The sequence below is a fragment of the Melospiza melodia genome, chromosome 4 (assembly GCF_035770615.1).
Source record: "Melospiza melodia melodia isolate bMelMel2 chromosome 4, bMelMel2.pri, whole genome shotgun sequence".
Taxonomy (NCBI): Eukaryota; Metazoa; Chordata; class Aves; order Passeriformes; family Passerellidae; genus Melospiza; species Melospiza melodia.
The window spans coordinates 65,597,782-65,623,799 of NC_086197.1; the positions used below are offsets into that span (position 1 = coordinate 65,597,782).

The window sequence follows — 26,018 nt, forward strand, 5'->3', positions numbered from 1 at the left end:
CAAAGTAATTTATGCTTGGCTTTTGACTGCTAATGAAATCTATGAAAATGCTGGTGATAAATGCTTTTATAAAGCTTTTTTTTTTTTTTTAAGCAACTGTAGTAACCATTAAGTATGACATAGATGCTGACTAGGAGGATTAAGGTTTACCAGCTGAGGCCCTGTAAAAATGCTAGGAAAGGTAATGCTCTCAATATACTTCAATCTCTCTTGCTTTGGGTACTTTTGTAACAGGGCTCTCTCTATCTGCATAACATAAATGTACATAATAAAAATAAAATCAAGCATGTTTTTAAGCCAAATTGACCACAATTATGGATTTAATAAATTTATGTAGAGTGGTAGAAGTTCAGATGACTACTGAGCCACAGTGACTGGGGCTAAAGATAATGTAAATGCTGAAACCTGAAACACTGTTGAGGTGCAAAGGTATAGCAGATATTTACTGGTATAGCAGCAGTAATACTTGAGATGTGGAGAGAAGCAGCCACAAGGAAGCCACAAAGCTGCCCACCACTGTGCTGTGAATGCTTGTCAGTGTTTCCTCTGCAGGCGCCTCTGCTCCTTCTCTCTGCGAGGCAGGTAAATTTCACAGAGACATAAAAGATGGGTGCAAGAGAAAAACAGAACCCTTTCCAAATGTCTGCATTCTGCTTTTCCAGCATCTTCTCAAAAATAGGAAAGAATAACTAAAATATATATCCCAAATTCAAAACAACAACAACAACAACAAGGTATTTTTTGCCTATTTCTGACAAATTGCTAAGATTTGTTTACCCCATCGGTGTCAGCTAGCATTTCCACCTCTTGTTAATGGTGCTGTTGAATGTATAGGTAACATTCAGTTTGAGTTCACATTTGATTGTTAACCTTTTCCACCTTCACTGTCATGCTAAATTTTCATTTTTATAATATGAAAAGACATTTTAGTATCTACAGAAAGTAACAAAACTAGGGAGAAATATTTGCCAATCAAGATAAAATTCTGTCACCTTCGTTAGCACTTAGAGAGTAGGTAATATTTAGTGTGAATAATAACAACAGAATCTCAGCTTGATTTCCAAAGTTCTTCCTGCATAATTTATTCAAAAGATAAATTCCCTAATGAAAGATACTGGATCTACTTTAAACTAACATTATTTCATCTATAATTACTACCCCAGGAATACCATACTAACTGCCACTTATCACTGTCAGTGACTTTTGAATTCCTGCTACAACTATGGTATCCCATTGGGTTTGTTTGTCTCCAAGAGAACATGATGTTTCAGGTTTGGCATGGCCCTAAAAACAGAGAACAAAACCTCTCTTGCCCTAGAAATTTAAATGTTCTCTATGTGGCTCAGAACATAGAGGAGATTAAGTCCATTCATGTCCTCACAGTTATTTCCAACAAAATGTACTGTATTTTCCATCTGAAGTTTGTTGCTCTTGAGTTCATTAGTGCTTCCCCTGCCCCTCTCTTTGGTTTCTTATAAGCTGAGTACCCATTATCTATCACATTTCTCACAAAGTTTGGAAAAGGATATAGATGCTCTGGCTGTCAGAGCTAACCTTCAGTCAAAAATCCCCACGCTCTGTCATTATGAGAATCTAATCTTTCATTAGGAAACCATTAGGAGTAAATGTGCTTATGAACATTAATTTGCAATTTGTTCATTATGAGTGTTAGGGAAACTATTAGTGGTATGTCTTAATCGAGTGTCCATTGTGGACAAGAAAATGCCAGACTTTACTGAGTAATGACTGCAACAACACTTGTATGTCCTTCACTTTTTTGTCTATTGCTGTGCAAAGGATGACTTCAGATGCAAGTAAAACAAAAACCAAAAAATAACTAGTTATTGATAGAAGACTTAGCTTCCCCACACTATAGCAAGGTCTTCCAGTTATTCATCAAGAGTGGTAAATAAAACCTTCACAGTTGCTTTTAGTAAGTTCCCATTTCTGTTTATTTTGCATACAGCTATTACCTTGTGCTAAGATTACAAAAAAGGAAGAGCAAAACACTTTTTTTCTTGTCACTTACTAAATCAAATTGAGAAATTACATCATCTATGTGTTAGCGGCAGCTGTAAAAGTTTTCAGTCCTGGAAATAGCCTCATTCTCAATGGTGGGTAGCAACTGTTTCTTCTAAACAGAAGGCACAAAACCCACAATTCTCCTGAAAAGACCTCACCTTATAAAGCATCTTGTTATTTAATTTGGTCTCAACTAATTGGCAATTTATGCAGTAATTTGTGTCCAAATTCCAGATGCAGCAGAGAACAGAAGCCTACAGGGAGCTGCAGCAGGTTGCTGCGACACAGCGCAGGTGTGTCCCTCAGAGGTGGCACACACCCTGTCACCCCCAGCGTGCACAGCCTCAGCCCATGCAAAGGCTGCCAGGGCTGCTGGCAGCTACTGAGCCCCTGGATGTATCAGCCTCACTGCCTACCACACACACACAAGACTGGCATTTCAATTTCTGCCGTGCACACAAATGCAGAGCACCTCTAACTCTGCACGTGCAAGCAATCACACCTGAGCCCTTCAAATGCAGAAACAACCTTCCTGGCACCTCAAACAGCAGTCAGCATGGCAACCTGTGGCGAGTTCCTCTATTACCTATTATCTGCAACAATGCAGTGAAATGCTCACATTTTGTGAGATTAAACAGACAACAGGAATTGTAGTCAGATTTTTTTTCTCTGCCTGAATAGCCTGTATTTATCTCTAGGCAACAGAAGAGAAGGAAAGCACAGAGAGCTTGCACTGTCATCTGATCGTGTAACACTTCAGACCTTGTCTTGGAGTGGCATGCAGTGTCTTGTGATTTTTTTTTTAAGCGACAATTAGTTCTGATATACTCAGTCATGTTCTAACTTTCAAGAAAACATAAAACCACATCTTTCAGACAGGGAGCTACAGCCCTTACCTTCTCAGCCAAGTGGACCTCCAACAGAAAACTAATTGGTTTTCTGCCTTTACAACCTGCAAAATCTTCAAGGAGATTTTCACACACATACCTGATAGTCCACCAACATCCATCTTCTTCAGGTTCTTTGCCTCCAGAATGACGACAGTCAGCTTGCCAGCAGTAGGCACATAACGGAGGGAGAAGCAGATATCACCCAGCTTCTCTTGCTGTGAAGGCAAACAAGACAGGATGTTTTACTTTAATGATGTTTTTTACCTTTAGAAAAATGCAGTTTTGAAAGCCCCGCAGAAAATTAGCAGGATTACATCTCCGACTTGTACTGCTAAAGAAAACTTTCAAATGAACAATATTGAGAAAACTACCACAAATTGTCCAGATTCAATCCTTGATAACCTCAAGTCTGTTCCAGCAACTATCCTGTATACAACCAAATGACAAGATATGTGCTGGCCAGAAAGTAAGTGATACTTTTCACAATTTCACCCCTGACAATAGGGGTCCCACAAATATTGTTTGCTCTTTAAACTAAGCCAGGTTTTTTTTTTTGTTTTGCTTTCTTCAGGCTGCATTTCAGTGGAAATCTGTTAGGAAACATGCACACACAGCTACTAGGCTGTTTGCTGTGAAACAGTAATATGGATCTTTCTCGTCACACTTTGCCACAAAAGCAGAAAGTATAAAAAAATCCACAAAGTACAAAATATGCAGTATCAAAAAAGACTTGTCTCCTGTCTGTTGGAAGAGAAAAAAGCCAGGCAGATAGAGACCATGAAAGGACACAGTACATCCCTCCTCACATAAGGAATAGCTGGAAGGATTTGGTTTTGCCTTCCAGCCCATCATCTGAGATCCTGCCAAAAGCAGCCTTTTGCAATTCATCGCTTAATATTTTCCTAACAGTCCTGGCAAAGAGGGAAAAGCTGAATGATGTTCAGAATTACAGGAACTTTGTTTTAAAAGGATGAATAAGAGATAGGAACGTGCAGATGAGAGAGGGAGGATATTGCTTATAAATGATGAGTTGGATGATCCAAGCTGCTTTCCTCCTTTGCTTCAAGGCCCATGGTATCTCTACAGGGGCTAACAAGGATGTTTTTGAGACAAGAAGGATGAGCTTACACCATGCAGACCAATAAAAAATTTCAGATAGCCACGCTTCTCTTTCAAAGGCATTAGTTCTTATGGCATATGTCTACTTCCACAATTTATTCTGATAGTAGAGTATAAAGTACATTTTTATGATCATATCTTTTTGCTTCCAGTGTTTTGCTAGACACAACTGACAGCAACTTGCTCACATGCTCATGGATGCAGTGGATATTTCCTACAGAATAGACAGTCCATGTGCAAAGGACTTAACCTATAATGTGACAGATTCTCTAATGATTATTTCAAGTTGGAACTGAAATCCGGGTATAGTAATAGACAGTTCCCTGCCAGACATCGTCTCAGCAACCACCAGTGGTCAGGAAACATATAAAACAAGCATAGTTACACGTAGTTAAGAAACGCTTAGACAGAACAAACAAATAGCTCGTGATGTTAAATCTGTACTGGATAAAAATAATGCTGTCAGGATGCACTTGTGCCAGTATCTTGAAAACTCATGGAGTCCTCGTCACGTCAAAAGGATGTGGTAGAATTGGGACAGATTCCAAGAAAAGCAGCAGGAATAAGCAAGGATATGACACAGTTTCTGCGGAAGGAACATCTAAGCAGATTAGGACTCTTCAGGTTGCAAAGTGAGTAGTTGGGGAAGAGACCTCTATCTGACCAGAAGGGCTAGAATGACATTATCACCTTGTTCAAAAGGACTGACAAAAATATAAAAAAAAATTACTCATATCTAGAACAACCCTAGATGTCTTTCAGAACATGGTCTGCATTGGCATGAAAGAATTTACTATTCCTGCCTGACTGCATATCCTGTCCTAAATCCCAGCACAGATTCAGATAATGAAAATATAGATTTCAGCCATGCAACCTGCATAGCTCATGCCTAGCTTTTAGCTGAGCTTTGAATGGCACAGTGACAGCAAAACATGTTCCTGTTCACCTGACATTTGGTTTTTCAAGTCCATATTGGATAGGGTAACGGTGAAGTTGATCTATCACTTGCAGGTTGTTCAGAACAAAAGAAATCAATTGCTTATTGATTTGTGTTATCATGATCACAGGACACCCAGCCACCTGGTGTTCTTCACAGTCACTGCTCTATTACATTGTAGAGTTGGCTTAAATTTGCCTGTGGATTCATGGGGCTCTCCAAAGACTGAAATGAGGTATATATTTTCATATTTTAGTCCCCCCACCTTAGAGATCTCTGTACCTACGTATCACCCAATATTCAAGGGCTCTGCCTCATTTCCAGATTCATTAGGCAGAGCTTTAATTGTAGCAGCATAGGAACTTTTGTCCCCTTTTAAATCAATACCATGCTTCTAATTGTTCCTTTCAGTGGATATTTGTAAGGGCTTTTTTAGCTTTTGTTCGTTTCAATTTTTAGTTGGTTTTTTTTTTTTTTTTTAATTTGTTTGGTGGCTTTGTTTTTTTTTTAATCTCGTGTTGAGACAAGAGTGTGGTTAGAAAGCATAAAATAGTGTTAGGATTGTTGCTTCTGATCTGAGTGCATCAGCAGTAGCTGAAGGAAGTACTGCACACTCAACAGCTATTGCCACGGAGACCATCACCTCTCACCAGCATTTCTGTTTGCAATCATGTTATGCTTCTGTGCAAATACTGTAATTGTCTATACAGAAGAGTAATTTTAAGAGGGCATTTAATGCTTTTTTAGCCTCTTTTAATGTAATTTTAGCTGCAGGAAACACAAAGAAGGCAGCATCACGCAAACAGCCAGTTTTCAATAGATCACCAGGAAGCCATGGGAAATGGCAGCAGATGATGGGCTAATTCCAGTGAATAACCTGAAGTAAAAATGTAGGCACCTCATTAAATGCCTCCAGAATCAGGTTTAGCACTTCTTTTGTTGGTATGAAAATCTTTATCAACTGCGTTTCTACAACTTGTACTTGTAACCTTTTCTCTTTGCATGACAGCAATACTTTTTTTTTCCTTAAAAACTCAAGAAGTATTTGTCAGGCAAAGCACTGGAAGTGGCAGCACTGCAATGAAGCTAAAAAACCCAATTACTAGAGGTGTGGTTTGCAGGAGATAATTACAAACTCCTGCAGGGCTACACGGTACAGATGAGTGCTGCTGGTATGGTGATTAGCCCATGGAGATGCCTTATTGTTATTATTAATTTCTTTCAGCCCTTTGTATAAATAATTTATGTTAGTAAAATACTTTGATCTCTGATGGAAATTCTAAGTTAGTGTTAGAAACTTCCAGCTGGGAGTTTCATAGTCATTAACCTATCCATGTATAATGCTTATACACCAATCAAAAGATTCTCTCCATCTAAGCAACTTCATAACTTCATTACTTTTAAAGAGGATGCAATGGAGCAGAACATAAATGACAGAGACAATGCTGATAACACTTCTTCAACTTAGGAAAGGCTATTTTTAGTCCTGTTGAGAACCTGGACTTTTTAGAAATGACTCTTAAGTGGCTCCTGCCTGTTTTGTCCTTCTTCTCCTACTTGAGGCAATCATGTTTGCCTTGACAGGACACTTTCCTAATGAGCTACAGAGAAAAATGCTTTTTGTGCAGATTACTCTCATTTGTACTGCAGAATCTCTAACAGACATATCTATGTCATTAATGTAAACATTCTCTACATTTTTGTGGAAGATAGTATGAGAGAGTTGATGCTTGCAGTTCTCTTAGTAAAACAATACCAAAATAAGAAGTCACAGCACCATATGTTTCCCCCTAATTGGATGTAAGACTCAAAAACAATCAGTATAGGAAGAATATAAACACAGTGGGGTTGGTTTCCAACTTTGGTACCTGGTTTTGATTGTGAATATTTGCGTAAGCCTGAGAGAAACACAAAATGATGTGATTTATGGGCAAAGACCCCAGATAATACCATCTTACCCTAATCAGTATTTACAATGGAAGCTTGTAATGTTCACTGTTTAGTTTTCATAGCTACCAAAATGTTTTAAAACTCTGTGGAGAAAACAGGGACAGCATAACTGTGGGTTATGAGCTAAATTTGTGTTTTCCAAATTCAGGAAACCCAGGTAAACCGTAATGACAGAATCTCTAATCCCAATTCCCACACTGATGGACTTCATACAATTTTTAAGCCACCACATGCTGTCTGCACAAGGAGATCTTGAATCCATCAAATTCCTTTTCTTGGCATGTAAGGCATGATTACACTAAGCCTCAAAAGGTGCCACAACAATACCAGTGACAGAACCACATGGTTGCAGAAATTGATGACATACACTGGTCCCAACTTCAATTAAGCCAAAGTAGCAAGTGGGTAGAATTAGCAACCTGTATACATAGCTGGGATTTAGAATTATGAAAGCATTGTCCCTCCACCCATAGAGCAAACAGGGATCACACTGGGGAAGGGCAATCAAGAAAAAAAAAAAAAGGGTGCCCAACAAACCAGTAAACATGAAATTTTATTGCTACCACAGCTGTCTGACATTACTAGTTTCAAAGACACTGCATTTTTGATAAATACATGAATAAGGAACAAAGCAGAGCATCTCAAACCTGCAATAGGTATAATCAGGAAAGAAAGAATCTTTTCCTCTTATATTTGCAAATCAGGGTTGAGATGACCCCACAATATGAAGATGATTCTGCCACAATTAGGCAAAGGAGTGGGAAGTGAGCAAGAAACTCCTAGTCCTCAGTTTGTAGAAGCAGGCTAGAAATAGATGGTGCAGCAGGGAAAGATAAGGAAGGGGAAGAAAAGCTGGAGCTAACATGTCAGCCCTTATGGCACGTTGGAGACTATCACATGAATATGTATGCACACCAAGTACCACTGTACCCCAAATCTGTGCACTACTTATGGGATGAAATAACAAAAGCAGAGAGGGGAGGCAGAGCTCTCCCAACCCTTTCAGACAAAAGGCTTATTGCAGAAGTACCTGTTTCAGACTTGCAAAATGTTATCTATACATCCAGTCAATATAAACCTAAGGGCTTTGACAGCTATACATTAATCTGACAAGCAGAGTAATTCCTTTTCTGTCTGAAAAAATTTCATGCCCATGAACACAGAAGCCAAGCTGGAAGTAAATGAGTGCTTTAGCCTCTGGAGAGAGGCCAGAACCATCTTCATGATTGCACCTACTGCAATTTTAAAGAAACTATTTTAAAACAATAAAATATGAACAGACAAGTGCCCTACTGCACGATTCCTTACTCTGTCATCAGCCGTGTTTTGTCTTACAAAATGGAAGTACAGAACGTCTGATCAAAAGTCTCTCCTGTTTGCTTATACTAACTTTTTCTTTTAGAAGAGTCTTCATAGATTACACTCTCTTCACATGTGCACACTTGGCCCCAAAAGGAAGCCCCTGATAATACAAGTGCAGTTACAAGACACCTAACACACAAATCAATCAGGAAAGTGAAATAGGTTATAGCATGAGACCTTGGAAGAAACTGAATTCTCAAGGCAAAGATCCATAGGGCTCACTTTGGACTCTGTAGAAAAGGGACTAACAGTGACAACAGGCTAAAGAAGATATGAAAAGGAGGAGACTGATATTAGGCAAAGAGAAAACAGAAATAGAAGTAAAGGTCCATGAGGCAATTTTAAAAGGGAGAAGTTCTAGGGCAGACAGTAAAGGCTCATGAGGCAATTTTAAAAGGGAGAAGTTCTAGGGCAGACAGAATACTCTTTCAAATGAAGGGAATTCATTAAAGGTATTGGAAGGTGGTATCTGTAGGCATGTAGTCTGTGCCTACACGCTAAAAAGTATAAGTGAGAAAGAGTCAGAAGAAAGGGTTTAATTGCATATTGCTTTTGACTGATTTCCCTACCACAGTCCTACTCTGACTCTTTGTGATACAACCTTTTTTTTGCCAGCACTATTTTTTACCTTTGCTTAAAATGAACAGACCTATCAGGATCTTTCTCTGGAAAGAAAAAAATCTACTTATTTCTCCTTCTTTCCCCCAGCCCCCTCTGAACAGTACTACTTGAAACAGAAATTCGTGACACATCTCTGTCCTCTTACTGCAATAGATATAAAGAAGCAGTGGATTGCATTTCTTTTAACTGCCATAACTATGTAATATTCCCCAACATAATGGCAAATTGGACTTGAAAGCAATTTGGGCAATAAATTTGAATGAACCAATATTATTAAAAAATTAACAAACTAGGTTTTGTCAGTTTCCTCCTTTTAGTCCACTTATTACATTTTTTAACTATTTAGAAAGACTACTTCAATTACTGCTTTCTAAAAAGCAGAGAAAACAGAAGGAGAAAACACTGTTGTTATTATTAGTAGAAAAATGACACTTCACAGTCATCAGTTTAAAAGCATCACAATCAGGTGCCTCTTGCAAAATGAGAAGTGCTGTGGTCGAAGGCAGCTGAAATCAAAGACTAGTCAAACTCCACTCTTTGATTTCCAGACAAGAGACCGTGCTGCCAAACATTCCAAGTTTTTAATGAAACAAGAAGAAAATGAATTTGTTAAATAAATGAGCAAAGAAGGAATGATTGAAAAGGATCATATGTGGCTGAACGTCGTGGCCAGGTTTTCCATAACTTTTTGCCTACCCACAAATGCTTGCAGCTGGCTGCTCTGCTTTAATGATTGCATGTCCCTCTGTTTTGCCACTTGGCTTCTCCTCAGCTCCAGCCTGATCATATTTCTAAATGTCACTCACGTCTATGCAGGCCAGTGCACAAAACAAAATTAGTTTAACTGAATGGCACACTAATATTATTACTTTTGACAGCATGGAAAACTTATTAACTACAGTATGTCACAAGGCTAGTCTTCCAGTGAGTAGTTTAAGTATAACATTGAAAGGAAATGTAATACATATGAAATATTTTTGTTCTTGGCTTATCAGACATTATGAGAAGTGAAATCACAAAGCTTTTCTCTAATTATTAGAATATTACATATGCACTGCAATCACTCTACAGAAAGTCATTGTCCTCCTGTGATAGGGTAATAGGAAGCCACACTACAGTTCCCTTGCTTGATTTGAAATTTCCTGTAGTTAGAGCATCTTAATGTTCAGTTAATGCAGTGTCTGCTACCAAGCGTGTCTTTAGTTTCCAAAGGTGATTGAATTAAAAGCTTTAGACTATGAACCGAAATTACAGAATACATCCAAAAGTACATAGAACCAGTAGATAGTAAAGAATTGCAATTAAGAATCAAAGTAATTAGTAATTTCTTCCTTTTAAGATATATGACTGCATGCAGTACTGTACAAAAAACCTGGCATGAGCACAGTCCTTGCTAAAACAACCATACATTATTTACTCCAAGACAAACACAAGCTGATTTGAACAAACCAATAAAAGTGGGAATGATTGGTATGATGGAATGACTAATCATCTGTGGTGCTGGTAACTACTGCTGAAATTCATCAGCACCAGGCAAAATCAGTGCTGCCATTACTGAAGCCATACGGCATTACATTTCTATTTGTTCTGCAATAGCCATAAAGAGAAATTCAGTAGAATTCATGGATTACCCTTCACAGGCAGCCATCTCCTTCCCTTTCCTGAAACTTCAACAAAGTACTAAGACAATAAGACCTACTACTAAGCCATTAAATAAATGTTGACTCATGCCCTTTCTCTCCTCTCTTGCTTGCTGCAGAGCCAGTGCAGCTTTCATGTTCCTCCCCAATATCCCCTAGCACTACCTCCAGCTCCCTTCCATGACCCCCATCACAAACCCCACACCACAGAGCAGCCTCCTCCAAAATCTTCTAAGTTGGCAATTGGGAAAGAGGCAACACATACTGGCATTGTTTTAAAACAAGAAGCTAGATGGCTAGCTAGGGGCAGGCCAAAGAGAACACAAGGTGACCCACCACATGCTCAAGGGCTTCTCCGAACAGGGCAAGAATCTGAGGATCCATCTTTGTTAAGACACTGCATTCCTTTACACTTACAGAAATTTCTCACCTTGCTCTCCAACTTCCAGGGCAGCATGCAACACAGGTTTGTACCAAAACCAGTTTGTGCCTTTATTTTCACACAAAGATAACTTAGCCACACCGAAAAACAAGGATTCCCACTGCACTGCAGCAGGGACCTTAAAAGGGCTGCACACCGAGGACTGGCACAGCAAGATGAAAATGAACTGGATTTGCTAATGGGAAAACCACAGACAGCTGATCTAAGTTGACAGCTGATAGGTCAAGACTTATAGCAAGACAGTTCTCCACCTGTAATTTATCAAGGCGAAGATTTTCTTTCATGTAAAATTTCACCCCAACCAATATAATATTTTTTTTTCCCGTTCATTGCTTTTAGGCTACAAGCACACATAGGACTAGAAGTCCCTTTCTGTATCACTGTTTTTCATTTAGAAAGTTTTCTCACATTGTTCAATTTTTACTGATTTTTGTACTGAAGATTTTTCCAGAGCATTGGAATTGCCTAAACATGAGGTAGGGTAAAGCATATGCAGCTGGAAAAGTGGCAAGCTGTAAAGCTCAGAAAAGCTCCTGTTCTAGTGCTCCCTAGTTTGTGGGAAGTCAGAAATATGTAAAATACTCTCTCAGATAATTTCAGTATTTTTGTCTTTGGTTCCACTTGAAATGAAGAAGCTAATACATATCTCCCACAATGCCTTGTGTTACATTTCTTGAGTCCAGCATATTAAATATTTGTGTTCAGTTCAAGAATGAGGTCCTTCAAACCAGTGCTACATTTTCAAATCTACTGACTTACCCTTACCAGGCTTATATCCACTTCTTAAACTAAGCACTCAAACATTTATTTTTATGAAACTACTGAAAGATATTAAAGTGTTAGATAAATACATAGTGGCAAGCTCCTCTTTTGTAACTCTACTTCTCCTCACTATTTCACTTTGAAAAAGTCTCTTAACACGTTCTTTAGGAAGACAAGGCAGCTCATCAAAGGTCATCACAGTAATCAGAACCACACACTCAATTGTATTAATCTCTTCAGTAAAGAGTTCATTGCAGTTAGCTAAAAATCTGGGACAGAAGACTGCACTTATCATAAGATCTCTGGCTTAATGATGTTCTTTTTTAATAAATCTTAGACCACAAGGGAAATAAGGCTGAAAAAGTTCTGTTTTACTTATCTTACTCAAAAAAGGCCAAATACGATAAAGGTGGTATCTATCAGTCATTTGTCTTTAATCAAACACAGATGAAACAAAAGAAGAATTTATAAAAGTTGTAATAATGTTGATTTAAAGGATATAAAATATTATGAATGGGGAGTCACATTGTTTTATGGAAAAAAAAAAGGTCTTTTCAACTAAAACCAGATTCCCTCTTTGGTAAGATTGGAAATTTGCATGATGAAGGAAGCATGCACATTTTTTTTCTTTTTTCCATTCAAGGACTGCAGCTGTTTTTTATAAATGGGGAAATTTTTTTTTTACAAAGGAGGCAGGTGATATAACAGTAAATAGTAATGCAACAGATCGGTCAAAAAGAAAGTTCTTAATCAATTATCTGCAACCAGGTACAAAGAGGACATTTTCATACAGCCGAAAGCAAATTTTCTACAGTCTAAGACAGAGAACTCCAGACTTTTTGTAAGTACCTTCTCAATCAGGAAAGGTATCTTACAATGCAATACCTCCTGCTGAGGATTCAGGGTCATAAGCTACAGATCATGAACTGCTAGTGCAATGCTGTGCAAAACAATCAATAGTAGACATGATCAGAAGAGGCTGTGACTTGGTCTGCCTGCCAAAGAAATAAAGGATCCGGCACACAGCTCTTGTGTACATAAATTTTTTTAGATGCTGAAAACGACAAAGAAGGTAAAAAGTCATGACTCTTATTGGAAAAATGGAAACCTGATTTTGAAAAACATATAAGAATAATTTCAGCAGCTTTTTGAAAAGAGGATTGGACATGATTACTGTGAGTAAGTAATGTAGAGAAGAGCAAGCATCATGTATTAAATTGCTTGAATCTACTGAAGAAGGGCATAACATGAATCAGCAACAGAGCAGAATCCAGTAACATTCAAGTAAAAAATAAAGAACACATTTTAAAGAGAGATAGAGTATTGCCAAAACTATAAAAGGATGTGTTATTTTCTTCACCTACTTCTGTCTTAAAATCTGAAACTTTCAAACTCTTGTTTTAAAGGCCCTCTAAGAGTTTTCCAGTGGAGGTGCAAAGCTGCCTATAACAAACATTGCTGAGGGCTGAAAATCATACAGTTTCTAGCTCCTTGTTCCAAAACCAAGCAAGGTCTAACTTTCAAGCTTGTAAGGGGGTTTCCTTGTGCCACTTTCCTCCCAAACTGGCACTGGGAGAACACTATTAGCTCCAGGATGCTGCCTGTTTCCTAGACTTAGTTCAATTACAGGACATGCTTTGAAATGTTCCTTGAAGGCCTAGGAGTCCTCCAGATTTAGGGCACATACCACCTAATTTACAGAAATGTCTTAATCAATTGAAAAGAACTAGCACTATTTCTAAAGAAAACAAAGGTTTTTTTGAAATAGGAGGCTTTTTGCAGAAAGAAAATGTTTTCTAATATAAATGACCCACATGTCATAGAAAACTTGTCTGCTCTAAAAAAAATCACATAAAAATTAATGTTTGTCCTGATAATTAATGTGCAAATCTGAGTGAGTAAAACCACTTTTAGCATAATCCACTCCTAAATCTGGGCTGGGCATTAACTGACCAGAGATGTCAGCTGCAGACCTCAGGGCACTCCCACAAAAATGAGCTGCTGCCAGTTCTGAAGCTGAGGCTCCACTCATTAACAAGAGATCCTCCTGTAAATTTTCACAGTTACTGAAGAAGATATGGAAGAACAGGGGTAAAATAACTGGATTCCAGACAACCAAAAATAATTTAAGTAGCACCTAATATGAAGCATGTGATGAGAAGCTCAGGTGCCAGCCACAGCACTGAGAAGCTGCAGTGCCATGTTCTTTACCAGTGGCATCAAAAGCAAGCTGTAAACCCCACATAAGGGTAATTGTACAGGGAATGACTTGAGTCAGAATTTTATGGCAAGCTCCTTGGCTAAGAAGAAGACATTTGAACTCAAGGTCAGCCACAAGAGGAGAAAGGCAAAGAGAAGGGTTCTCAAATGCAGCTGCCTTTATCAGTGTCAGTGGATGCTGCAGTACCTCCCAGTTCCATTCTGTTGTGGGCAAACACATGTGGCTGACCAAGCAGCAATAACACCACTTTCAACTCTCTCACTGCTAGTTAGGAAGCCTCTATCTCTGACATTATTTCTGTAATTGTGATTGCAGACATAATTGACAAGGAAAAGATCTTGACCTCCATGTCACTGGATTCAGTTTCAGATACATGTTTTACTCAAGCTTTAGGCCAGCAAGAAGCACACAGAGAACATATCGGGATCCAAAATGATAACAGAAGTAGATTTCATCTTTGCACCAATGATGGTAGCTCAAAGTGATTTGTGTTCTGCTTTAATGACACAGCAGTAGTAATTCTGTTGCGGTGATCATACTTTACTCTACAGAAAAAAATCATACTCTGAAAAGGGACAAAACAACTACAGTAGCCCTCCATGCCTCTAGTGAGTAAGCCAGCCAGGCAACCCCTAATGCTTCTCTAGTTATGATGGTGACAAGCACAAAGTAAGCTGCAGAAGGCCACAGAAAAGGAAGAGGAGCAAAGTGCAGGTGCACAAAATTTACCCTACTGTGTTACCTGTAACACAGTAACAACACATCGGTCACTGTGAGTGATTTCTTTGGCCTTTGGTAGAAGACTGACTTATATGATACAACAGAGCAGGAAACTGTAGGACTGAATTATCTCTGTCTGTTTTCCATTTAGCCTAGAAATAAGACTTGGTATACTTCCTAAATTCATGTACTCTACCTCTTGAAACAACAGCATAAACTAATTAAAAGTCTAATACCTCTGAACTGAACATATATTCCAGATTCTAACTGTGATTAAATTATTTTGTGCTAATTCCTGCCACAAGTACAATGTAAAGTGCTTCAGATACCAGTTTAAGCTCATTGTTAAACTAAAATGAAACACAACAAGCTCTGGAAAGAGGTTAAGTGGTTACTATGGTAATCTCTGACATAGTTTAAATCAGTGTTTAAAAGGTGATAGAGGAAAATAAAATAAAGAAAATGGCTAATCCCTTTCTTTTTGGTCCAGTATTCCTAAACCTTTGTCTCCCCTTTTCAAAAATACATCTTTCTCTGATGCTTCTGGAAACCAAAATCTTCTAGCTGTACATGGAGTGAGCACAACAAACAAAGAGATTGGAGCAGCATACATCCCCTCCTCAACCTTCTAGTGAAAATGCTGTTGCCATCTTTGTGAGACCTGCTCTTCTTTCGTGACTGTAAAAATGCTGCTCTCTGTTCTGAAGGTCCTTCTAATGACACTGTATTTTTATACAGCTGTTTTACAGCTTCCCTTAGCTCCTGATCCTGGCTTGTACAGCAATCAGATAATGATTTTTGTCACTGTTGGTTTGGAAACCTAGGGGAGAAAGGGAAATAAGGTATTAGCCTGGACTACTGCAAAGCTTCTGCCTGGAATCCCAGTGAGGTCATTTCTGCCCCTGGATTATGCATTCACTGATGCTGGTAGTCAGAAAAATAAGTAAGTACATAAAAGTCCAGTTGGAGAACAATGCTGAACAATTCCAGATATAGCACGTTTTGTGGCCCTTTCACACTCATCAGCTGGTCCCACAGACCCATTTGCAGTCTCTCCCAGATTACAGAGCTTTATACTTGGGGGTACTCCAGAATTAAATCTGTATTTTCTAGAATTCCTTCTGCAGTTTCCATCCAAAATATCTCCTCATACTCTAGCTTCAGATGAGTTTGATCCCTTTCAGCAGTTTTCTCAAAACTCTATAAAAACACAATTTCAGAACACTGCTGTCCAATTGCCATTGAATGTGGCCGTGTCTTTGAACTTTAAAATATCTTCTGCTTGAGCAATAAAATCCCACACAGTAATATTAACATGTGAAGGCTGAGAATTTCCCACTATTCCTTCCTTCAGTTTTGTGATTTTCTACAAGGTTCTTAGCAATATACTTTGTCTGAAACAAACATTATTATTTTTTTGTGTATTATGGGTCATTAGATGCTTAGCACCAAGTGTAGGATCTACTATTTCAGCACGGTTTAACCTCAGGATGCCCTCCCACACACGGAAGGAAAATGGTAATAAGAATGGTTTTGGCAAATAAGCAATACATGTTTTTCTGATCTCAGAATGAATACTGTCCAGGAACAGAAAGGCCCCAGAAGAGCCTGGATTTAACACTATCACTCATCTTCTTCCTCTTATACTGTCTTCTGTATTTGAATTCAATATCTGTAAAGCCAGACAGTTTGAGATGAATCGAGACAAGGTTCCTTTTGATTTCAAGTAAGCCAATTACATTATTTTTATTATAACATAAGAAAGTGACCTCCCAAGGCATCTCTTCCAGAGAGGGAGTTAAAAAGAGAATACTCAACAAAGGTATATAGTGGGATTGCCAGCACTTTGAGTATGAAAGGTGAGAAAAGAAATGCATAATTCTAATTAACTGAAAACAGTACCCTTACAGCTCCACTTGAATCATATTGTTTTAATGTCACTTTAGCATCTTCAATTTCAAGATGAAAAACAACTGATTAACTGCTGAAGAATTTTAAAGCAGGCTTGCTTATTCTCAAACTTCTAAACCTCTGTTTTGTTCCCTGTCTCAGCAGGAAATTCAGTTCCTTGGCAGGACAGATGCTGCACTTACAATGTTGAACAGGCATTCAACAATCTCTGTTTACTGCATAAACTCTTCACAAAACCTGAAAACTAAAACCTTCTTAGATTTAACATTTTAAAGTTTTGGGAGTAAGAAGAAGTGAACTTGTGAAGATGTAAACACCATGAAGAAAACATAGTGTTCCAATATAACATGCAGCTAAATAAAGGAAATCTCACATTTTAAAATCTGTCTGACACTCTGACAGCATCTCCATAGGGATAATGATACTTTCCTTCGCAAAGCACTGTGCTATCTGAAAAGCTGTAAAAGAACTAAGTGTTATTACCAGTGATGGGAAAGGCCTATTAGATCATCTGTCCATTGCTCATGCAACTATAACAGAAAATAACAGTGATTTGCTGCTGTAATTTGACAGTGACTTTTGTAAAAACGTCCTTTCCTCTTATATCTCTGCAAGTTTCGGTTCCAGAGTCAGTGAGTTGGGAGGCTCAGTAACTTTGTCACAGTCTCTAACTTCTATGAAGTACACCAAGGTACTAAATACACATGTTTCAGGCCCACTTTTCCACCTCCTTCCTTCACTTTTTACTTTTGGATAAGGCAGGAAAGAACAATCCTCATGAACAGCACAGTCAAGGTTCAGAGAACTACTCTTTCCACCTGAAGAACACCTCCTTCTCACCCCTTTCCAAGGCAGCACCATGCATCTCTCCTGCTGTGGTTGTGCATCCCACAGGAGTGTGGTGTTTTCCAGCAGACCTCCCACTCAGAAGCCTTGTATAAAATATACCCATCATCACCCACTGTGGTATGAGCATGCATCCATCATGTAACCTAACCATGGTGGCTGCCTGATCAGATAATGCAGAGAGTCTCATGTCATGGCTCTGCAGAAGTTGTGAAAGATCTGCAGAACTCTTGGTGGTGGATACTGTCAGGTCAACAAAGATCCTTCTCCTTATGACATAAGTCTCTGCATCTCCACTGCTTTCAAGGGAAAGAATTGTTTCTGCTCTTCCTTATATTCCCTAAAATTTCTTGGCATGTTTGCTACAACCAGCTTTCAATTTAAGTGCCAACATAACAAAATGTCTGGAGGGAAATCAGCTGAAGTATTCAGAAGATGACTCTCAGTATGATTCACACCGCTGTGAGCAAAGAAGAGGTCTGTCTGGCCTTCTGTACTGGAGCGATAACAGATATTGGATGCAGTGTGTACTCAGATAAAGTTAATAGCAATGACATCTGGTAGATGACAGAGAGGAGCAAACTCCTGCGATCTGCTTTTTAACACTCGGTGCCCAAACCATTATATGTCAGACTTGGTAAAAGTGAATAACCTTTCAGCACCTACCACTCCTCCCTCCCACACTCAGTCAAATGAGACTGAAGGACTACTAGACACAGGGACAGCAGATCTAAAAGCAGCCAAGGAAAAAGGATTCAAGGTATGCAGCTCATTAGTAGCAGCCTCCTCAATATTTAGCAGTCATTGCACATTCCCAAAGCCCTCTCACAGTCCTAACAAATGCTCACACAAAGGCTTGTACCTTCAAAGTACTTCACCGACATAAATATATTAATAAGACCTTTCCCAGAAGAGAATGCAGTGTCAGAGAGATGCCATTCAAGTGACTGGGCTGTGAGAGATAGAGCTTACATTATTTCATTAAACCTTCACCCTCTGTCTTCAATTTTAAGCCCATTTTAAAAAAAGGACAGAATGTACAGTGGAGCTTTATGAACAAAAAGAAGAGCAACTGCTTGCAAAATTGTTTTGCCTCCTATGATTGAAGTGGTAATTAAGTTGTAATTCTGTGATGCGCATCAACTGAATTTGACATAAACTAAAACTGTTTATATTCACTTTGACTGATGCCACCTAGATAGTTCTTTTCAAGTGACTAGTGACAACTGCCACTGGTTCACTTTGGTATACATCTTGTCTAGGGGTCATAATTAAAACATTAAGGATACTTTGGCAACTTATACTTAATTTCAAACTTATACTTAATTTCATATTTAGAATTATAGTTAGCACTAGATTGCTGAGAACTGACAAACTTGCCTAAGTGTCATAAGGGCAAGAAAGGAAATAAAGTCTGTCATTCTTCAAATATTGCAAATCTCCTGCAGATGTGCTTTTCAAGGGCAAATTCATTACACAATTATAATATGTATAATAGTCAGTAAAAGATATTTTGTTAGCAATAGAATTACATTTGTCATACATTTTTGGATTAAATACAGTTGCTCAGGTTTTAATTTGCTATTTTAGTAAGCCAGACCACCATATCATATTCATGATCGCTACCAAGAGTCAAAGCTGTGTCTATGATATAGGTAAATCATGTTAGCCTTCATATACTCAGTGCTGTTTTTGCTAATTCTGAAACCAGGGTACTTCTTAATTGCAGCTGTATCTACCATGAATTCTGCAACATCTGCTGGGTCAGGTGACAATCCCTGTATGCAGATATGGTCTCACCCATCCCTACTTATCACCACTTAAAATACACAAGAATTTGTTTGGAATCTTTTCTGTGGAGCAGGGACTAGAACATCAAAGATGGTAAGGTACTTGAATCAAATATGGAATATGCATGACATTTCATGTGAAACACAGATCCCAAACTTCTGACAGATGCACCTCTCCTGGTTCTCAGTAGAGATTTCTCTTCCAAATTGGGCTAAGCAATTATTTGAATCTGTCTCATCATATATATGGCAGAAGTAGAGGTTCCATAATAGAGCAGAATTAAGTTTGGATTAAATAAACTCATCTAATGAGTGTTTTTTGTAGAATCACTTTTTAGGTGTACAGTCAGCTTATGAGCTCTTACAAACTAGCTACACATAGTATATAGAAAATTAGGATTAAAATGTCCCCATACACCCCAAGTTGTGATATTTATACCCCAAGTTGTGATATTTTTCCATATTGTCTGGATACCTTGCATGCTTGAGCATTGAGATGCAAAAATAAAACACGAGGACTCCTGTAGTATGAAAAAATATTTAAGGAGTTGGTCTAAGCATAGTTTTTCATGATGCTTTCACATCCTATATATTGCCTAGCTTCTTATAAATAAAATGGCCATGCTTTGGTGGCAACTTCAAAAAGGTTCCATTGAAAAAGTATAAAAATAACAGTGGTTCTTCTGCATAAACAGTACCTGAAATTTGAAGAAAGATGAGGGAAGCCTAGATTTCATCTCTACAGCTAACTACTCAAAGATCTTGCAATACTCTTCCAATATCCAAATACTTCCAGAATTATTTATTTTAATTATCTCCTTCTGTTTTACTAAATAGTATTTTACAACTCAGAATGCATTTCTGGAAGTAGCTCACACACTCAATATCCGTTTCAAGCAAGGTTTTAATCCTATTGTATTAGCAGGGTATGAATTCTATGACAGCAACCAAGTGACTGCATCAGGTCTTACTGTGGATCTTAGCTAGAACACTTAAGAAGCAACTTTCTATGCAATAAGGCAGATGAAACCCCACACTAATCTGTAGCATGTTATCTGTAAGCTGCATATAGAGATATCATTGTTTATGTTCTAAAAGCCTAATGTTATACTACAAAGGCAAAGTGACAATGCCTTTTTGCATAGTTTGGCTTATTTTATGTGTTTTGAAACAGAAAAGCATGAAACACTTTGAAAGTACAGATAGTAGTGTAATAAAAGACCAGTTTGTTGCTTAATAAAATTTGGAAGGATTAATACACCGCAATTTCACATTTTCAGCTTTTTAGTATGCTGGATGCTTAAAGCAACAGGGCCCTTGAACTGAAAACTTTCTTTTTCTCTTTTTTAATTTTCATATTTAAGAGTGGAAGAAAAATGCCCCATATACCAGGGCACTGATGTCACCTGCAGAAAGAGAGCCCTGCAAATACTGCCACTATGAAACAATGCCATGCAGAATACTCTTAATGTAGCAGTGGCTTTCAAATCAATAAGCAGTTGAAAAAAGCCATCTGAAAATAGAGTCTTTAAAACAAACACTCAAAAAGGAAGACTGAAATCTACCATTTCTGAAAACCTGAGAAGGCTGCATGGTTCTGCATATGATGCTGTTTTCACCACTTTTAGTCTAAATCAATACTCAGGTTTTCATCACTTGTAAGAAGGAAAGATTTCATTCAGAGATTGTCCCTTTAATTACAGAAACTAAGATTTGAATCCAAAGCACTTTATTAGCTGAATTAGATGATGAGAAACTCAGACTCATGATTACTTCTCCTCTCACCAGAGAATTAAAGCATGCTATGCACTCTGAGTGGGCAAGTACTGTCTATAAATCAAAAGAAAAAATAATGTAAAAATGAGGAAAAAATAGTATTACAATAAGCAAAAAGTTGGATGTATCAGTATGAACAAGCTCATGCGATGCACAATCTGATGATGAAATATTTCCAAGAAGTGTCATGTGTACATGTAGCACTATACCTTATAAATAATGAATCCAAGGGATGTTGACAATGAGAGGAAAATAAAAAAGGTAATAAATATTTGAGTAAGATGCCATTCCAAGGTTTTTGTAAAATTCATAATTCTAATCAAAGGATATTATTGAATAGCAGTTCAATAGAACTGTAAGGTATTTCAGTGAAACCCTATCATTATCATCATGCACAATAAGATGTCTTGAGATGCAAACCCTCGAGAATCACCAAGAAACCTAAATGCACACCACTTATAATCAAATGCAAATTCTATGTACCCAAAATGCAGCAATTCAAGAAAATGTCAAACTCATGAAAACATTTTTAATAGGTTGCATAGAGTATCAAAAAGATTGACTGAATTAGCAGAGGAGAATGTCGTATTCAGTAAGTATTGGAAAAGATGCTTATCAAAAATTTATCAGGCAAAGTAAATCTGAGGACTGCTGATAACAGATGGGAACTGTCTCAGCAAAAAAAAAAATATTGCTAGTTTTTCTGTTTCTATAGGTGAGGTAAAAAGTGTTCTGGGAGGAAAAAAAAGTGATTTTTCTTACCTCTTCTTTCTCTGCACTTTGCAAGTCCCTCCACTCCTCAGTGACATGACCGAAGTCCACTGTGTTCATTGCAACTTTATATTCCCCAATGATATCATGTTTGGAGAAACGATCAAAGTCATAAACTGCCATCACTAAAGTTTTTCCACCCAGCTCAGAGTATGGCACCTGCAAAGACAAGGAAATGACAAACTCTGCATCTGAGACAATAAAGATTGGTCCACTACAATGCAAATCTATTTCTTTGGTTTATCAGCTGTCATCTCAGGTAAATTGAACTGCAGAGAAAATTATGAGGTGTATTTGTTTCAGAGTCACCAGATGCAGTATTTCTTGAGACAAGGCTCTGGCACTCAATAGAGCAATGTGGCAGCTCACTCATCACTCCTGGGTTTTTCTCATTCTACTTCAAATCATTTTGTGGGTGATGAAACTGAAACAAGAAGCCAAATTACTTGCACTGAAGACACATGAACTTTTCACACAATGGTGTTTTTTCCTCAATAAATCACCTGTCATCACTCAGAGATGGCTAGCTCCGAGACTCATGAAAAAACAGAACTGGCTTACTATATATGAAACAAAGTAATTAGACACTGGATGTGTCTCTTACAGTACCAATACCTATTACTTACCAAGGCATATTTTTCAATACTATACCTTTCCCATGTTAGACATTAGGGTGCTTTTTAAGTCACAATGTGTAACTAGAAATTGTGGTGGCAGAAGGCCAAGTTCTGACTAATTCTCCAGCTGTTCTCATGTGGTTCAGACAGATGCTGTGGTTTGGATGTTCACGAGTCACAATTTTAATATTGGGACGGAGACATGCAGTTCAGGTAAGCTACACCTGAGTTTGTGTCTGAAAAGGTCTGATTTAGTAATTGTTTGGATTTGTATGAACACTTGGTCAATCTGAATATATCCTACAAGTATAAATGGTTTCCATGGGATTCAGAAGTAAATACTTAATTAATTGGAAAGTGAAAGGGTGGCATTACCACTGGCCTTGTTAACCTCTATGTTCTTGCCTTAAACCCTAGGACTGTTGTCTTTCGCTACTACTCAGCTTCCACTTGCTTATTAAAATACTAACTAATAAGTAGTAATTTTCCCTTTACATAACTTCTTATATAACATTTAGAATAAGCTTATCAAGTTGACAACCAGATCTAGCTTTCACTATTGAGTCAAATAGTTTCAGTGGTACAGGGTTGTGTTTCTTAGTAAGTACTACAGCAAAATCTATTTTCCATTCTCTAAATTATCTGTAGCTTCTAAAAACCTAGAAAGGGCAAAGGTTTGTGAAGGGAAAAGTTCTAAATAATGTTAGTTTTATTTTTACACAGCCTGGAAAACAGGAGAAGAAAAATGTTCTAAAGTTTATTTCTCTGTTAGTTGACAATACCACTTAATGGATTTTGGTCACTTGGAATACAAAGACTATATTCATCATTATTTACTTTTCCGTACTTGATCTCAGTAAAGCTCATTTTAGCTACCTCCCTTTCTAAATGTTTCCTTCATTTGTTACTTCTAATTGGCCTCAGTCTCCAGCTTTGTCTGGACTATCAAGGATGGCCTCAGCTCTCATGAAGGGCTGCTTCCTCTCCCTGCTCTCTGCTCAGACATAATCAGTCTCTTGATGTAAAGCAAGTGAGACCTTGGTAAAAGGACAGGTGTACAGGAGTGTTTTTCAGGCATACATGTGTCACTCCTCTAGACCTGAACCCTGTTCCCACTCTGGATCTGAGGAGGAACACCTCCCTCTGCCAGGCCGGTGTGGTGCAGGATTTCTCGGTTCCTTTTGGCACTGCAGTGTGGGTACACAACCTAGACAGCTGCAGTCTGACAAACACTTGCACCCTGGAACAGCACCATGGATGTCTGGGAAATAGAATTGGAAGAGGGAAGGACTAAGGTTCAGGGCTCAACATGCAATACAGCAGGAACACAAGTCAACTCATTCCCTTAGCTGTATTTTGGGAGGAAGGCAGGCAGCTGTGCTCTGTGAGAAGGCAACAGCACAGGCTGGGCTGCCTGGTGGGCAGCACTGCCAGAGATGGGAAGGATGCCAGCAGGAGCTGTGCACCACCTGAAGTGGGTCACCGGAGCAGAGCTCTGCACAAGTAAATGAGACACTGTCAACAGCTCCCACAGAAGTTGTTATTATGGCTGCAGTTCCAGTTAAATGGTCACTGGAGTCCTCAGAACAACGACAGTACTTGGCATGCTCTGCTGGTTTTCTCTCAAGTACAGACCACAGACCACAGGGGATGATCAGTACCATACTGAGATTCACCTAAACACTCTGTCAGGTCTGGCATGGAAAACAAACTATTTTCTGGAGCATAAAATTTAAATATTGAAGATGTGACTTACAACAAGTGGACATTATAGTCCAGAAGTGGCTGATCTGATTTATAACTTGTGTCTTCATCTTAGATGACAGCATTATTTGTTCTTTCTTTGCCTTAGTGAGCTGCATGGGAATACGTAATTTAGAACTCGGTTTTCTTTTAAATGCTCTCTTAGGAAAGCTCAAGAAAGAAATAACTCCCCACAAAAGATTACTTTTATGAACATCTTCAAGGAAAAAATAAGCTTATATATGCAGTAGTAGTTGTGGCCTACAGGGATATCTTTCTCATTGAATGATTTCATAGCCTGAGTCTTTCACTGTTCCTGTTTTCATTCTGCAGCTGTCATTATAAGATTGGGCACAAAGAGAAAGGCCTGAAGTAACAGCAGAGGAATGTATATAAGGAGAAGCCCTGTGAAACACGCTCTACACTATTCCTTTATTCTATTTAACTGGGGTTTGAAATTAGCCATAGTTTTAGAAAAACACTATTAATGGATACCACTGGAACAATGTAAATACTGCAATGTAAGGCTTACCTACATTTATTTAATTCATATTTTATTAAACCTGAGAAAGGATATATTTTCATACATAAAGTAGCATGGCAAATAACTGCTGTGATGAAGTCCAGCAAGATTAATCTGCCATATTGTCCTTCACCCATTTACATCCCTTTAGTTTTAATTTATATTTCAGGGAATGTTATCCCGAATTTCACAAACCAGATATTTAAGGAAAACATTGGTCTAGTGAAATTTACATGACATTTGTTGATGTGTCACTGTTTTCTGAATTTCTTGTATGCTTTATCCAGCCTTAAAACATGGATCAGATTGCCATCTGTAAGGATAACAAACTGTGCCTTTCAAACCTTTCTGACCCTGTATTATAAAGCAAGATTGAGTATCATGGCTTTCTACCACATGAAAAATAATTTTGCTGCAGCTAAGACATCTAAATTCATAGACAAGCATGAGATACAAAGTGGCTAAATTAAGAAGTATCAATAATTATAAAAAAACTACCTTGAATGTAAATTGCTCATTGAAAACAGGGTTAAGGGTCTTTCTGTGGACTTTTGTCTCATATTTCTTCTTCTTATCAGGCAGCAGGAAGACTTTCACATAGGGATCAGATGTACCACCCATATCTAATGCAGGCAGCTCAGCTGCTTGAATAATTCCAACCAGAAGCTGAAAAGAGAGTAAAAAACAGCAGAATGAAATTTCAAATAGATATCTACAGAAATACTGTAACAGAGGAATGCATATGCAGACTCTATTTCTGGTCTAGGAGAAACTATACGTCCCTCGCTTCTCCCTGCCACCCCCCCTTTAAGGAAGGCAAATGAAGCAACACTATTGACTTTAGAAAACCAATTATGGCAGATGCAGACTGTACAAAGCCTGTTTTAAAGCAGAAAAGAGGTTTTCAAAGGGCAGCTGATTACAGCTAAATACAGACTTCATCCTTTTAAAGACTGCAATCAAATAACTTTCAATTGCTCTCTCCTCTTGTGCATTATTTTTCTCTGCTGCGCACCATGAATAGAAATCACATTATTAAACAATCAAGAATGTCTAATTTTGACTACAAAATTTGTATTCTAAACCCCCAACATGTAACCTTCCCCTAGCCAAACACAAAAGGTGATAAAATCAAATGCAAATTCTCAGGCAAAGCTTTACTGAAAACAAATGAATTTTGCAGTCTTCCTTATATTTACATTCTCTTGCTATGTACATGAATGGGCCCAGGCAGTAAACTAAGGATAGCATTTTCAAAAAATATCTCAAGAAAATGAACCTGTGGTAACTAAATCCTAATAACAATTTTTAATCTCATTGCAAAACAGAAAAATTGTATTTTTAAATCTCTTACA

General features: G+C 38.1%; 1 protein-coding gene across 4 annotated transcripts in view; it reads right to left on the reverse strand.

Annotated features, from left to right (window-relative positions):
- SYT1 (synaptotagmin 1) overlaps positions 1–26,018 on the reverse strand; it is a 333,529-nt gene that overhangs the window by 47,820 nt on the left and 259,691 nt on the right. For all 4 annotated transcript variants that reach the window (XM_063154985.1, XM_063154982.1, XM_063154984.1 and 1 more), the window contains 3 exons: positions 25,162–25,329; positions 21,772–21,939; positions 3,010–3,127 (listed from right to left, as the gene is read on the reverse strand). In XM_063154985.1, coding sequence (XP_063011055.1) covers positions 3,010–3,127; positions 21,772–21,939; positions 25,162–25,329 — 454 coding nt within the window. The remainder of the gene's footprint in view (positions 1–3,009; positions 3,128–21,771; positions 21,940–25,161; positions 25,330–26,018) is intronic.